The 17,147-nt window shown below is 40.5% G+C and overlaps 1 protein-coding gene across 1 annotated transcript in view; it reads left to right on the plus strand.

Annotated features, from left to right (window-relative positions):
• The first annotated feature begins 697 nt into the window (after nucleotides 1-697).
• The window catches only part of radil2a (Ras association and DIL domains 2a), a 35,715-nt gene continuing 19,265 nt past the window's right edge, over nucleotides 698-17,147 (plus strand). The window contains exons 1-8 of the mRNA XM_008303329.1: nucleotides 698-1,305; nucleotides 2,749-3,087; nucleotides 3,719-3,954; nucleotides 8,034-8,362; nucleotides 12,524-13,219; nucleotides 13,370-13,407; nucleotides 14,515-14,684; nucleotides 14,788-14,900. Coding sequence (XP_008301551.1) covers nucleotides 1,178-1,305; nucleotides 2,749-3,087; nucleotides 3,719-3,954; nucleotides 8,034-8,362; nucleotides 12,524-13,219; nucleotides 13,370-13,407; nucleotides 14,515-14,684; nucleotides 14,788-14,900 — 2,049 coding nt within the window. The 5' untranslated portion in view covers nucleotides 698-1,177. The remainder of the gene's footprint in view (nucleotides 1,306-2,748; nucleotides 3,088-3,718; nucleotides 3,955-8,033; nucleotides 8,363-12,523; nucleotides 13,220-13,369; nucleotides 13,408-14,514; nucleotides 14,685-14,787; nucleotides 14,901-17,147) is intronic.

Below are 17,147 nucleotides of genomic sequence, written 5' to 3' on the forward strand. Positions count from 1 at the left end.
TAGTGTTTCAAAAAGCTCGTATGAGATCTTGATGAGAGCTCACCAGAAGCATGTGGGAGACTCTGATGTCAACTGAAGGAAAGTTCAGTCTTCTGATAAGAACAAAGTTGAGCTTTTTGGCCATCAGACAAGATGTTATGTTTGACACTAAACACTGCACATCATCACAAACACATCATCTCCACAATGAGCTTGCAACTCCCTCAGAGAAGTCATAGGTATCTTGATGCCCCCCCCCTTTTTTTTTTTTCTCATTGTTGCATAGTTACTCAAGGTATGTGCCATATTCCTTCCATTTTTAAATCACGGATTTAACTCTACTGCATGGGATCTTCAGTGACTTGGACATCTACTTTGGAAAATACTGTTTTACCAGTGACCAGGTCGGTCACTTAAAATGCTTTTATATTTTTTGTCAATTGAATTCATTTAAATTAGCTTTTACTTTTTTCTTTTTACCGTTTTTGTGTAAATTCTTGTCAAAAAGCTAAATAAAGGTAAAGTAATAAAAACTTCCAGGGAAGGCTGAATACGTCTATAGGCTGTGTCCTGTATAGATCAGTGAATGTCCTCACAAACATAGATCATTGTGTGTGTGTTATAAGCCCCGCCCCCTCTCCTTCCACACTGGTGACGTCAGCAGAGCGGCTCGTGCTCGTGCGTCCAGCAGCAGGTTGTTTCATTGAGTCCCTGCTCGAGGACGTAACGGATCAACATCGTCTAACATGGACCGGACCGGAGCTTCTCCCGTGTTCCTGCCACTTCCACTCAGAAACCGATAACCGGCGTGTTGAAAATGTCTCTTTTTCTTCCTTTGCTGCTGAACCTTCTCTTTAGTTCGGAGTTTATCCTCAAGAAGTCCGATTTAAAAGTTTGAAACCACCGGCGCTTCTCCTGTGGGAACTTCTCTACAACGCTAACTTTGGAAAGAGCGGTTTCTCTCATGGATGCAGAGACACTGTCGGACTGTTTAAACACCTTTTTCTGATTTTTTAAAAAAGCCTTTTTTGGGAACTGAAAGCGGACTATTCTCGTGGGGAAGAAAACACTCCTCATCCTCCAGAACTTCTCATCTCCTGCTGTTAGCTAGCTAGCTACAAAGAATGCAATGTTCTGGTCATCTTGCTAGTTTCGTTGTGTTTGTGTAAAGAAAAGAAAAAAACAACTGGAGACCATAATGATTTCGGAGGAGAGAAGCAGCCACGTAAATAAACAAGCCCTGAACTTCCCTGTGGGTTTACTCATCCGCTCTCCCAAGAAGCGCCTGGCCAAGCTGGGCAGGAAACCCAGCAATGGATCTCTGCAGTAAGTCTGTTCATGACAGCACGGTGCTTCATGCCTGTTTTTAATGTGTAAACACTTCATAAATATCACTATAGTGTTGTTGTAGGTAGATGTAAAGCTATTTTAAGTGTTTATATTATATACAGTATTTACTGACAATTGTAACGTCTCACATTAAGACACAATTCAGATTACTAAAACTTACTTATTGTCAATCTTAATGTTTAAACAGCATCGTCCATTTACAGCAAGAGTGTCCAGAGGGAGACCGCTTGCATCTACATTACAGAGCTGCAACCATTAATCGAATAGTTGTCAACTATTAATTTCACTGCCAACCAGTTTAATAATCGATTAACTGTTAAAATTAATTCTAAAAAAATATTGCAGCCTCTTAAATTTGACTATTTTCTGGTTTCTTTCCACTTCTATACATCTGAATATCCTCCAACTGTGAACAAAACTGTTTGAAAATGTCATCTAACCAACATATTTCACTGTTTTCTGACATTTTATGGACCTTAAAACCCTACTATATTATAGTGATTTCTAAATCGTAAGCCATCGTTATTTGTGGTATCCTGTTTGTGATTATCAGTGCATCACAAGCTCCAAGAATAACATATGACATGTTAAAAATGAATCTTTGTTTCATTTCTTAATTCAGCTTAAAATTTAAAATAGCTGTCAGGATGTTTGCCATCATGTTCGTAACTGAAAATTAACTTAAGAGTTACACAGTTGTAGAAAACTCCTCTTAAGTATGTACAGATGCCTTCTACCTTTTTCTGCAGTAAGCCCATGTCTTGCTTTATTTACAGCATTTATATACATTTTGTTGCATTTCACGAATTTCATCCTTCACAACCTCCCTTTTCACTTATGTGTTATATTTAGTGGTAAGAAAACCCCCACCTAAGCCTAGTCCAAGTGCTGTGAAAACATTTTTCTTACCTTCACATAAATACAACTTCTTCATTGTTTTTCTTTCATTAAGTAGAGAGGAATAATGATTAATATTGTGAAAAGGTTGTTTCTGTATCTGTAGGTAGTTGTGCTGCTCTTTGTTAATCAGATTGCAGATCAAAGTTTTTACTCAGCCTTTTATTTTACCTTAGAAAAGATTTATGTGCACTTGTTATGGTAGTCAATCAAACACCTTTCCAGCAGTTTGCAGGTTCACAAACAAGAGAACTGGCTGCCTTCCCTTGTCTCACATTGTGGTAATTTACAGTCGCTCAAGGTTGAAGCTTTGTCATTTACAGACATTTTACACAGTTTTCTGATGTTTTACAAACCAAGAAATGTCATGATTCTTGAAGAAAACTCTAACAAAAAATAATGTTTAGTACGAACCCTAAATCAGTGTCGACAATTTTCAATGCATGTTTCCGGTCTGGATAGACAGAAGCCACAACCATGGTGCATGTGCAAGATGGCCTAATATTTTCTTGTCTGTCTCAGATCCAATAACTCGGACAGCACTGTCCGCTCCACTGACAGCGTGGGTGTCCGGCAGCCAGCCAAGAGCAAAATCCGCCGCCACAACAACAGGCTTTCAACTGTTTTCAACCACAGCCCCAACTTACGGGATGGCGGACGGCGCGGCCAGGGGATGGGCAGCGGGACTCTGTCCGGAGACATCCAGGCCGCAGACGACCCAGCAGAGCTGTCCAGCCAATTGTCCGTCCCTGGCATCCTGAAGATCTTTGGCAGTGACATCTGTCAGGGGACCAACTACAAGAGTGTGCTGGCCACCACTCAGTCCAGTGCAAAGGAGCTGGTGAAGGAGGCTTTAGAGAGGTGAGAGGTTCCAGATGGAGCTGAAACATGTTAGGGAGACCCCTTACAACAAGATTTAAGTCTGGAAAAACTGAGCACCAGTTAAACCTGAACAGTATGTACTGGATCAGACAGCAGACCATGACTGTGAAGCAAAACCAACTCTCAAATCCCTTTCATCAGCAACTTTATAGTTTTAGCCATAAAATGAAGACTGCTTTCGCAATTGCACAGCTTATTTCTCACCTCATTTGTGTTCAAAATCAAAACATGTTTACCAAGTGGTGGTTAGTACGGCTATTGTTTAAGCTTTTTCTTAAGCATAGGTGCCCAAAATTAGATTAAATTAATTTTGTGAGAATTTGTTGCTTTTATGTATTCTAAGTTAATCTATCTTTGGATTTTGTGTGTTTTTTTGGGAAAAACAAGCAACAAGCTAAAGAGGTTTTTTAAAAAAGATATTTTCAGAAACTTTCTAAACTAAAACTAAAAGAGAAATCGCCATGGACATTACAGCTAAAAGTGCTACAAGTTTGCGGTAGAGGTTAACCTGCATTCCTAAAACCAGTGCGTAAATTCAGTTTCAAAGCAGCTACCATCCATCCCCCACTCCCACAATCCTCCTAAAAGTTTCTCTGCTTTTGTTGCTCAGGTACTGTCTGGAAAAAGAAGACGCCAATGACTATGTGTTGTGTGACGTGATTGGCCAGACGGGTGCTGATAACCAGTGGAAGAGGGAGTGCTTCAGGGTGGTGGGTGACAACGAGAGGCCCCTCATGCTGCAGTCACTCTGGAAACCCAAGGAAGGCTTCTCCAGGCGATTTGAAATCCAGCGACGAGCGAGTGTCGAAGAGCAGAGTTTAAAGGATAGAGACACAGTCACAGCAGGTATACTCATCAGCTAACGTCTTCATAGGTTGAACATATGTTTTGTTTTCTTCAGAGATCTAAGTTTGTGCCCTTTTCAGTGATGTAGATACTCAGTGACCCTAACATCCTTACGGCTGGGTAATCAATCACTCAGTCTCTGCATGGGGAGCCTTTATCCTTGCCTCTTATTGCAGGCTAACAGCCTTTATTGTCCAGCTTATCACCAGCTAGAACAGGGGAGATGGTAGCCATGTGAGAGAGGTCAGGAGGAAACAAAAGCTGCAGTGAGGGATAGAGGAGGTCAGAGTGGCCCCGCTCTTATCTTTGTTTTATTTCAAGGGCCCATCAGGTCCCCGCGAAGCATCAAGGCACCGGGCAGCTCTTCCCACCGGGCCTGTAGCTGCCACAATGTGGCCTCTGACTGCTGTGTTATTCTTTCTAGCAGAGCTCACTTCCTGAACACTGGGGACTGTGCAGCCCTGTTGACTTTGGCACAAGTGTGTTGTGGTTCTCATCTGCATTGGACCAGCACACTGCTTTGTTGATACTGGCTTTTTAATAATCATTTCTCTTGGTGCTGTTGATATTTTGAAACTTCCTCCTGATCACAGCCACACAAAAATGATACAAAACCTTAAAATCTAATTTCTTTGGCATAGTTTTTCACTTATTTATTGAAGTATGATGCTTTTACAGTTTATCCTACATTCACACTAAGACATTAGATTACTTATATGTTTAAATAGATATTTACCAGTCAATCAGTGACTGTTTCAGCTGCTGATTATCCCTGGCACAATCCAGGGCATGTTCCCAAATACAAATACAACATTTATAGCAACAATGCTGAAGCATACACTCTGTATGGAATCTGGGATTTAATTGTAAGGTTAAAGGATAAATACCCCTCTCATATCTGTGCATGTATAAAGCCAAGGCCAGCAGCTAGTTAGATTAACTTAGCATAACGACTGGAAACAAAGGGAAACCTACTCTGCTTCTGTCCACAGACAACAAAACCACCTACTGATGATTATCTACACCAGCAGGTACTGAACATATACTAGTCTACCAGTGTTGGAAATTTACTTGCTGATAGTTATGAAGGCAGCTAACCCTCTGAAAGATACTTAATTACCTTGGGGTTTGATGTAAAGAAATAGTTGGACATTTTGGGAAAAACACTTATTCACTCAAGTCTGCAAATATGAGGCTACTGACAGTGAGCTTTGCATAAAGGCGAGAAACAGTCCAGAGGTAACACAATCTGCCCGCCTGCACCTCTAAAGCTCACCAATTTATATCGCTTACAAAAACCAAATTGTAAAAGCAAGAAATTCGTTGTGTACATTGTGTATACATTGCACTGAATGTCTTGGCTCTAAGAAGTTTATAGCCAACCATTGAAGACACAGGCACAAAACCCCTATAAAATAATATAATCCAGCAAAAAGTCACTGTTAGAGGTGTTTGTAGCTGTTGATACCATCGAACAGAGCCTGTGCTAACTGTTTTCCACTGATTCTAGTCTTTGTGCGCAGCTAAGCTAGCTGGATGCTGGCTCCAGCTTCATATTAACTGTTTTTATATGTGAGTGTAGTAGCTATCCCTTGATCTACCTCTCAGAAACAAAGTGGATGGAGCAAATTTCCCAAAACTATTCCTTTAAATGACTGTCATTCGTTGGGTTTACACTGTGTAAATTTTAGTGCCTCATAAATTTGTTTCAAAGACTTTCCCACCTTCAGCAGAAAAACATTTGGAGGTAAACATCATATTTTCAGTGTAATAATGAAGCCTACAAAAGCTGGGCAGCCTGAAACATCTGTATGCAGAAGTCTACATCAGTCAAACCCTGCAGTAGTTCTCATGGCTCTGTTGGGCACGACCTACCCTGACCGAGGGAAACTGCCCTTTACCTCCATGGCTTTTTAGGCAGCGTGCCCAGTCTGTCACTGTGGTGCTGAACAATGTGGAAAACACCCATTTCCACAGCTGATAAGAGCAGCAGAGCTCCGGGTGTGAAGCCGGGCTCTTTGGACATTCCACTGTGCTTAATGGCTCCAAATGAGCTGAATAGTGTTTGTGTTACGTCAGGTCGACAGAGCGGCTGTAGGTATGAGATAGAGGTGGCCACATCTCACTTTCCCTGCACATTTCCCCCGCTTTCCTCTCGTTGTGTTGCACTTGAACTGCCGCCAGCTCAGTGAACCGTTGCGTTTGAGTTGACCAGAGTGATTTCTGGTTGTTGTAAACATTTGATACACAAAAGCTGTATTTCTTCTGTTTTGTCTGGCATGGATTTAGCTGAAGATAAATGACGTGATTAGTCGATTGATTGAAAAGCATTGTGAAAGAAAAAAAAAAAAACTAAAGTTATTGAGTTCCGCTCTTGAAATTATGAAGATTTGTCCTGGTGTTTAATTTTAAAGTAAATATCTTTGAGTTCTGGGCTGTTAGTCAGACTTACAAGAAATTTAACGACAGTACTTAAACTCTAAGAACCGGATGTTTAAACATTTAGTTAAGTAGTTGAGCCTGCAATATGCAACTTGATAACACACATATGGGGTGTAATAGGCATCCATTTATAATGAAGTACTGTTTCACCCTACAGTGGTCATCTCTACTCAACTTAATATGGTTTTAATTTACTAGTGTCAAACTCTAATATTCATACATTTGCTCTTTCGCTATAAAGATGATTCTCCAGACTGTACATCAGCAAAAGCTAGTTGTGCTTTCAGTGCCTGATCTTTTTCTAGAAAATGCAGAATACTATGCATTTAGAGCTGCTTTTCTTCAGTGTTAACTTTATCAGCAAAAACTATGATGAAAAATATTTGTCGACACATTTCAAGACTTGAACCTCGATATGCTTGAAATGCTTTTTCTTCAATGAATAAACACTAACAGATGATGTTAAAGACAGACAAATAGAAAAATGAATTCATTTCTAGTTAAATGTCAGGTATTTTTCTATAATCTGCAGAATCTGTGAATGCACACACTGTAGCTCCTGATCAGTAAAAATGTCCTCCTCATGTTCAGTAGATTTAACAGTCTGACCTGTTGTGCTGCCGTTGAAAAGAAGCTCTATATTTGGCAATGTTATGTCTCTGTCAGTAGTGTTGTCTGATCTTAGTGCCTCTTAGTAGAAGCAGATTTATGAACTAAGCAGGCAGCAACTGGCATTTTCAGGTCAGGTTATGTGGATGTAATGGTACTTTACGTCAGACATTTTTCATGTTGAGTCAGAGGGAATGAATCAGTTCCAGAATTATTGACAGCACCTTATCTAAATCCTCCTCTAGACGTTCCCCGAGGGAATTTTGCTTGAAATAATGTTCTCCATGTTAACCCAGACAGGTAATTTTAGGGAACACGTAAGTGAACTCAGTACTGACTGAGATGCTGCGCTTCAGTGGAGAGAACTGGTAGCTATGTTAATGCTAATGCTACATGAGCATGATCGACAGAGAGAGAGCTGTTCAGAGTTTGAAAACGTCACCTGAGGAGAGTCTGTCTGCAGATTGGAGGGACGTGGACGCTGAACCTTTTCCACTAACCTTCACCGTAGACCAAAATAACACCTGTAACTGTGGCAACTGTGCACAAAGATGGCGACAGCTGCCACCTCAAAATATTTAGAAGACATAAAAATGGGTGGGAAAATGTCACTATAATGTCACTGACAAAAAATAGGCTCAAATGTTTGTGACTAAAATTAATAAAACTCAAATGACAAAAAAAATTGGCTACATGTTTTTTTTTTAAAGACTAAAACTAAATGAACTTCATTAAAAGTGCCTTTCTCTCAGATTTGGGCGTTTTTAAGGTACAGTGACATGTAGATTTATTCAGGCGTGGTGCTAAAGAAAGTTTTCTTCGAGGGCACATTGGTTTCTTTTTGATTCTGTGTCTCTTGTGAAGGATGAGGCATGACAATAAAGTGAAATAAAATGATAGACACAGGTAATCCAAAGGCATCTCTGTTTGTGTATTTTTTTGTATGTCTTTGGCTTTATGTGCTATGAACAGCTGAATAGCAGACAGCCAAAACTCTGCATTAACACACCGTCTACTCGCCCATCCAGGTATCAATGCTCAGGCTCGTAAGCTGCAGAAGAGCCGTTCCAGAGTGACCTCCCTGTTTGTGGACGGCAGCGGGGAGGACGTGGACGGACTCGGCTTCTGGAGGAGCTTGAGTGAGATGGATCTGTCTGCAATGGGGAAGGAGGCCAGCCGGGCGCAACAGAGCGCGCTCAGAGAAGATCCCGAGGCCGAGGCCGACAAGGAGGTGCTGCGGCTCGGCATGGAGAAAGAGGAGACGGAGAGCAGCGACGACAACACCACCCAGTACTCCATCCACCCACCATTTGACTTTCCGTACTTCCTCCTACTGCAGGGCTACAGCCACAGACAGGTGAGTGACAGGATTACTCAGAAACTATTTCCCTGCTATGAGACTTCCCATTAAATAAAGAATGACCAAAATCAATGTAGTAGAGACTGACTTATAATGACTTTTAATCCCTTTGTGTTTCATCGTTTATTACCTGACATACCTTGCCCTATAATTACTTCCAGCGGGTGAAACTTTGCCAGTCATGTCGAACAATTTAATACAAGTAGTGAAATAAAAAAATCTTAGCAAAAGATAATTCTTTGTAATTTCCAGGGTGCGTAATGAGTCTTACAAATAAATATACCAGAAATGTTTCTCAAAATAAGACTCCATTTCTTGTTTTTTGTAAGTAATCACATGTTTTCGATGAGGTGATTAATCAGCAACTGTTCTGAGAATTTATTAGTTAATTCTCCTCTCAAGAAAAAACTGACTGACTCAGAATGTTCAGTTCATTTCAGACTCATCTGACCCGTGTCCTCCTCTTCCACAGAATAGATTCATGCACTAAGTCAGCCTTAAAATGCCAGAAAATGGCCATGTGAAGTCCTGCTTACTGCTCTCTTTAAATTTGCCCAGTTTGAAGATGTTTTAACAATGAATCAAGAGAGTTAATGACAAACTATGTTAATGCCCCAGATGTCCAGATATTTTAACTTTTTGGATCAGTAATAATTATGATAAAGTAAGTGCATGTTTTTATCATGTGTAACGTTATTGTTTGAACAGCAGATGAAAGCAGCTTCATCATGCACTCATGGCTGGCCACCAAACATTAGCTAAGCTAAGTTTGCTAGCCATTATGGTCTCAGTTTTTTACACTGCTACTTACAGTCCTCAGGTGAGTTTTCAGGCTTGTTGTAACACCCTGGCAGGCCAGTTTCAAACTGCATACTTGGCACAGTGCCTTTTTCTTGTCATCGCTCAGTTTAAAGTGTTCCCACACAGCTGATGTCTAAATGCCAAGGTGAACTGAAATATGACATTCACTACTAGTCATATATATATATATATAATCTACATTTTAACAGAGCAATTAAAATGTAAACGTACAAAAAAGTTCTGACAAAATCTACTTTCCAGTTTGCCTGCTTTGAAAGCCTATGTTTAGAAAAAAAAACTATATCTGAATGCCACAGCTGAAAACCAAATACCTAAGACTTTATTTATTGGAGAACAGCAAACGAGTTACATGGCGCACTTGTAAATGAACAGCCTCTCTAAATTATCTCATATCTAAATATGTGTGGTCAAGTGGAAAATTTGCCCTGGAGGAAGGGAGGACTCCTCCTTCAGACTGCATAAGATCCTTGATTGTCTCCTGGCAGCATGTAAACAGGCTGAGGCAAACACAAGTACACGAGAGTGTTGGATTGAACGTCTTACGCTAAGAACCTCAGGGAGGAAATCCCAGAGTCAGAGAGTTGTGTTGTAACAGGACACAAAGAGGAAGCACTCTGAGCTTCACAGTGGATTTCTCCGAATGGAAGTGACCTACAGAGGTGTGTTCGGGCCAGTAATCCTGTTCAGGCTCAGCTTTTCACAGAGGACGTGCTGTCTGTCACCATGTGCCAATGAAAGGTCCATGAACAGAGCATTCACCATTCAGTCAAAAGGAAGCCTGCTCAGGACGTTTGTCAAAACATGGAGATAACCCTGATTACAGGCACTGTGGAGGAGGATAATCTATACAGCAGCTTTCTCAGAGTATATAAACACTGTCACTGCTGTGCTGTAATCAACATGCCAGTAAGCTCGATTAGGGTTTGAAACTACACCTTGTTTTCAAAGTATCACCATCCCTGTCGATACTGGTGATGCAGTTTGAATCACTTGTTTACGCAGCTCATTTTTCTCAGTAAACCAGAGGGCCAGGCTGTGGCTTGAACTCAGCTCATTCCCAGGAACAGGAAGCTCTTTCTCGCAATGTTTTCTTTCCCTGTTGGTGAAGTTTGCTGACTGTGCAGGATGCTGGTTGCAACGCAACAAGCTGAGAGCTGCAGCAGGCCCTGGTTTTACTCTTTAGAATCAGCCAATGCAAAGCCAAACCGAAGAAACTAGGAGAGTCTGGAGTGTGTTAGTGGTCAAGAAACAGGAACTGAAAACTGATGTTTAGCTTTGTTTCTGAGGCTGTTTTTCTATCATATATCACAAGGGAAGGCAGAAAATCCTCATGTTTGAGCAGCAGGAACCAGCAAATGATGAATCAATTATCTAAATAGTTATAGGTTAATTTTCTGACTAATCAATTAACTGTTGTAGCCTACAGTGATTGAGATGTTAAATTATGACCCGTAACCTAATTGATATAAAGCGTCAGAGCCATCTATTGATACAGAAATAACTTCCACCCAGTGAATATCAAGCTTATGTATGACAACCATGTTATTAACTTAAAATGTAAATTTAAGCAGTGGATTTCAATGGGCTTTCTTTACCCTGTATTAAAGGGCATTTCTAAAAGGTGGCAGAACTGCAACAAAAAAGAAGTACATCTTTATGCAAACCTTATTTAAATCGTCATATGTATGTCTGTAACCTGTTAACTTGTGCTACTACTTGTGCTTATCTCGGTCAGGATGCTCCTGTGAAAGAGCTTCTTAATTTCAGTGAGACTTTTTCTAGTTGAATGGGACACCATATGACAAAACACGGGCCTAAATGTTGCTGAAATGTCATAAGTCTGTGGTTAACAGAGTTTCAATGCTTTGATGATGATTGGTCCATCAGCTGTAGTTCATTTGGGGGATGGATTACCATGAAATTTGGTTCAGACATTCATAGTCGTCAGAGAATGAATCCTTTTACTGTAGTGATCCTTGGACTTTTTCTTCAGATCTATTACATGCTAACATGCTAAACTAATGTTGATAAACATTACAGATATCTTAACAGATCAACAAGTGGAGCAAAACAAAATTATACTCTTGTCCTGCTTGTGTTAAAAAAATAAAAATAAATAAAGGAAATTTAATGGGCAACACCACAGTTCCCCTTATATGTATGCACATCAGAGTATACATATAAGAGATAAAAGTAGTGTAAAGTCTGATAAGTGTCTACTAGTAAATGTAGTTGAATCAGTGCCAGTTGGGTCTGAAGACTGAGACTGAAAATACATTTCAGTGGTGTGAAATTAGACAGAACTGAGCTTACCAGACGTCTGAAGTGGACTCCTCCCTGTCTTTGCTTTGGGCTAGAAGCTCCAGGCTACATTAGCTGCTACTGGAATAACACACCCCGGTCTCTTACTAAACTATCAGTGGTGTTGCGTTGTAGATAATTTAAGTGGCAGGTTTTGACTTGTAGGATGAGTGTGTATGTATGATTCGTGTTTATTTTTATTCTTATTTTAAAACCTTGTGAGTCCAGCAAGTATCTTTAAATAGTGTCTGAGATAAAATGAGACATAAGGCATTCAACACATTAACTGAAAATACAAACTGGGCTTTTGCTGGTGAGCCATGAGACTTTACTAACAGCACTTGTGTAAAGGAGATAGTATAATGTCACAGCACTACCGTCACATTAAGGCTGCTTGGCTCTGACCAGCAAGGTGAGACACTATCATCACCTGACTAATAGTCTTAATGTGGTGACCCTGAGGTGACGGACATCACCAGCGTCTCACCCGTAAGCCCTTCCATTCCTGTCGCGCCTCATGCTGCCAGCGCAGGTTGTACTTTTAACAGCTGATCCTGCTGCTGTTCACATGCACACTGCTGGTTCACGTCCAAAGTGTTACACAAGAAAGTCAATCCCATCCTACACACCGACTGTGTTTTGGAACCAGTGCTTGCTTCAAGAATTTGGGATTAAAAAAGAGCTGAAGAGATTAGTCAATTAAAGGATTGAAAGAAAATTAATCAGGCGTTTAAGACATTCTTTAAAACAATGAATTCCAGTATCCTTAGTGATGATTTGATGTTTTTTGTCTTATATGATTATCTATGATAATATGGGAAATTTCGATGATCATTTCTTTAACTTGTCATAGACTAATAATCAGTTGTTTAATTGTTACTTTCAGCTTTTCCCCCCATTTCTAACATTTTCTTAACATTGAACATTTCACAGGACAATTTATGGATTAATCTTTAAAATACATGGCAGGTTTATAGGTTAATAAAAATAGATTTTTTAAAATTAAAATAGTTAATGAAAACTTCCTTTTTGCAGGATTTTGTCATCTACTTGATGAGTGGGACCACCACCATCTTTGGCTGCTGCAGGGAGCACAGTAACGGCGAAGACGAGGAGAGATTAAAGGTAGACATCCTTCTTTTTGCTCCCGATGTGTTGCCACAACACTGCTGCGTCAGACGCCTGGACTCGAACAACCAGACCTCCACAGGAGAGCACAAAAAGACAATGACGATGCTGAAGCCTCTTCACGGTGCTCCTGTGACCCGAAATGGTTTTCTTCTGAAAGAGGAGGTAGAACTGAATCCAGGAGATCTGGTAGGCTTGGGGAAACACTACTTGTTCATGTTTAAGGATCCTACCAGCGCATCAGGGTCCCTCCACACCCCTCCTTGGATGACCAGACTCTGCCCGAATGCTGACTCAAAAACCTCATCCTCTTGTTCATCGTGCGGCTCCTCTGTCACCATAAAAAAGTTCCAGAGGAAGCCGTTACCGCCTCGTTGGAGAGACCTGGAAGGCACAGAGGCTTCAATAAGCTACGAGCTGGACCAGGAGGAAAGAGTCCTGCAAGAGATTCTGGACATGTTGGAGCCCAGTGGGAATGATCCAAAGCTGACTCCTGCTTTCCTGCTGAGCCTCTGTATCCAGCACTCAGCCTCCACGTTCGAGCTGACACACTTCAGGCAGCTGCTGCTCCGGATAGCCGGTCAGATCCAGCTTGTTATGTGGGTAAGGATGAAACTTTACTCTGCACAGTGTTAATCTCTGTGTATTGAGCATTATATTCCCCTGAGTGTGACAGCAAATGCAAAGTAATCAAGTGCTTACTGATAATCCTTGCATGAAATGGATATCTTATTTATGTGTTGTCCATCACAGGAGAAGACAAAGGAACTTGCAGCAATCCAGCCAGAAATGTGAGTAGACTAAGTGTTTTCACAATGTCCCAGAAATATATGACAATGACCTGCTGCTGCCTGCGATGACATATGACACTTGCGGTATTGCTGTCTAAATAAAACTACATGCTCCTCCAGTAAATAACGAAGCTCCTTAAATCCAGGTTGTGCAAAGGCACAATTTCCCACATGCACTTCTCATAGAAACTAGACACAGCTAAGATTTTTCTCATGATTACAAAGCTCACAAAGTCTGCTTTGTTATCACTGTCACTGGGTTACATTTTGTCTGTGTCAGCAGGTGATTTAATTTTTCAGAGGTTAACGAACTCTGAATCAGAGGTCAGTGTGTGGGCTCCGGTTACAGTAAGCAGGAGAATTTTCAAAAGAAAGTCGAGAGTAATGTGACCACATCTTCAGAAGCATCTAAGAGAAAAATATCAGTTAATAACAGCTGCTACAAGTAGTAAGTAATTATTTTGTTATGAAATGTCAAAAATTAAAGTGTAACTAAAACGATCATCGCTGGATGAATCAGACAACAGCAGAAAATCATCACCTTTCACAGTTGCAGTAAAATAACTAAAGTATAAAGTTATGTTAATTAACTTTCAGCAAATTAATGTATTCAACTAAACATTTTAGCCAACAGAAGAACAGAGATTCTGACTTGTGACAGCAGAAAAGCAAAAACGTGGCTTCATATGAAGGAATGAAAAGTCGTTGCATGTGACATTTTGCTGATTTGCAGAACAATAAAAGGAAGTTAAAGACACTAGGTTAACCCGAAAGTACATAGGTCATCATTTAAACAGTAAAATGACCTAATTCAGAGGTTAAAATAGGATCTAGATTTTAACCTTCCAACAAAGCCTCCATCTTAAATCAGTGCAAATTAATCCACAGACAGAACAGAATGTAGATGACGAGATATTTGGTTGAATTTCTCAGACATTGTGAAGAAGTCCTTGTTCACCTGTTTGGATGTAAGAGAGTGTGTTTGGCTTGGTTGAAAAGATCAGTGTGTTAACTATAAAGCCTAGTTAAGTCAGTGTTGTTTATTTTTATTTTTATCTTTTTATACTTATGTCAGCACTAATTTTTCACTGGTTGTGCTTTTATCAGGAGCTCTGGTGATGGGCAGCCAGAGAATCTTCAACTGCTGAGTATGGAGGAGCTGATTCCAGGTCTGCAGCCACTCTTGCTGTGGATGGCCAACTCCATTGAATTGCTGCACTTCATCCAGCACGAAGTCCCTCAGCTGCTGCCCTGGAGGCAGGACCAGGAGGATCGAGGTGGTTATTATACTCATCATAATCACAGCTGTCGGACCTGCAGTGTGTGTGTGTGTGCGAGTGTGTGTGTGTGTTATTAAGGCGTCTTTGTGTGTTTTATCAGGTCTGTTTGACTCTGAGATGTCCTCCACTCGAACAGCCTGTGAGGAAGCCATGACAGTCCTGGAAGAAGTCATCATGTTCACCTTCCAGCAGTCTGTCTACTACCTAACAAAGGTTGGCTTCCACACATTAATATATAGGGATGATGTTAACATGTTGTTGACCTGTAAAGCTGAGCGTCTGTCACATGTGAAGCAGGAAGCTGGACTGTGCGAATAGATTTTCTGTTTTCATTGAGAATATTCCAGACAGAAAACACAATAACAGAATGGAAACACAAACTCTCCGTCAGGAAAGGTCTGTGAGATAGTGAGCAGGGTGTCTTTTCCACTGACTGGAATATAAACACCGACAATCTTGTCTCTCAAGGTTACGGTGGCTTGTTGAATAACAAACCCAGAATTCTTGATTTCGTGGGAACCACAATGAGAACAACGGATGACCTTTTTCTCTCTTAAAGTTGCATTGAGGTGCTTTTATAAAAACAACTGGTGTTGACCAAAGTGGTGTATAGAGAAATTTAAAATACAAACAAAAAGGTAAATAATTATAATGAGGACTGTCTTGGTTGGCATCGTACCTACTCTTTAAACAATAGATTGGTCAACCGTCTATTCATCCATTATCTATTCACCGCTTAATCCTCACTGGAGTCTATCCCAGCTGACTTAGGGTGAAGGCAGGGGACACACTGGACAGGTCACTAGTCTATCACAGGGCCACAACCAAGCACACTCACATTCACACTTAGAATCACCAATTAACCTCATCATGTTTTTGGACTTGTGGGAGGAAGCCAAAGAATCTGGAGAGAACCCACGCTGCATGAAGAAGACATGCAAACTCCACGCAGAAAGATCCCATTGCCCCCTTGACCTTCTTGCTGCGAGGCAAGAGTGCTACCAACTGCGCCACCTTGCAGCCCTAGATTGGGGGAAAAATTCTGCATGTTTTCTCTAAGTTAACTAAATGGGCCGCAGTGAACTTACTGCACTCTACCTACTAGCCTTATTACCCTAAATTACTTATAGAGAAGACCAGCGTGCACCTTCCTATATTCATATCATTTCTGAAAATAGAACTTTATCAACTGGAGATCCCACCAGACACTATTTAGGAATGGTTCACAGAAAAATTATCTGACTAAATGATCTGCCATGTTGGTTTATGAGCTGTGATATAAAAATTGTTGCGCTCAATTTTTTGGTCATCTGTTTGACTGAGATGCAACCACACTGAAAGCGTCTTTGACATGATGTAATTTAGTTTGGCGCAAAGTCAAAAATCAGTGAACATTAAATAGAGCTAGAAGTCCCTGTTAGATTGGGTGAGTTCAAAGTTGTAAAAACACAGGTGTGTTTTCTGTTTTTTCAGTTTACATGTTTACTGATAATCTGTTCCTCCTGCTGCCAAAAACAATTTCTCCTTATGAAAGTGACATCAGCAATTGTCTGGTCAATAACATTTTTGGCGGATGAGAGCATATCTACCACTAAGTTAACCATTTGACCTGGAATCTACAACCCAAATAATTTCTGGCACGTCTACAGAGATTTGAAGAAGGCTCCAAAGAATTATGGAACTGTGGTGAACTCTCATTTAGCTGGAAAAAAATGTATGGTTGTCCAGCATTTCAGACTTTAGATTGTGGTTTGCATGTTTGTCATGTTACTCACACATGTGTAAAGAAATAAAATGTGCCTGTCTGGTGGAGGCCTGACAAATATAAGAAACTAATACTGATCTATGTAAAACTCTGGGGATACACTATGATATACACTTTTTAGAGTCTTAGATGTGTCTTCCTGTGTGTCTGCATTTGCTTTGGCACTGCTGTTTTGTCTGTCTGCAGTTTTACAGCCTAACAAGATGCTCCCAGGCTGAATTTATGTGACTTTCCCATGCCGGAGGGGCTCATTAAGACTGTCTGGTTTATGCCGAATTCAGTTGGCACCACAGCGCAGACATCTAAAGTCCCCTTCCACTCAGAAATGTGTTTTGCTAATGGTTCCTTCAATTGGATGTTTGACTTTTATTTTGAAAAATGATAATACGTGCATGATTTGACAGTGGAAGGCTAAGGGTTGAAAGTGTTTCTGTGTTCACCTCAAGTGTAAAGAAACTTTGCCAGCAATTCAATGATAAAGAAAGAGTGGGTGTAATGAAAGGATTTTTTGAACCTTAAATAAGGAAACTTTTGTGAGATAAACCTTAGCAAACAGGATTTTTTAGTCCAAGCAGGGTATTTTTACAAGTCAATTCTTAAACATGTTTGGGATGTCGGAATTATTAATAGGAGATGCTGTAGAAACACCACCATCCTGCACAGTGACTGTTCGAGGAAGGTGGGGAAGGAAGCAG

The sequence above is a fragment of the Stegastes partitus genome, unplaced genomic scaffold, assembly GCF_000690725.1.
Source record: "Stegastes partitus isolate 25-593 unplaced genomic scaffold, Stegastes_partitus-1.0.2 Scaffold1982, whole genome shotgun sequence".
NCBI lineage: Eukaryota > Metazoa > Chordata > Actinopteri > Pomacentridae > Stegastes > Stegastes partitus.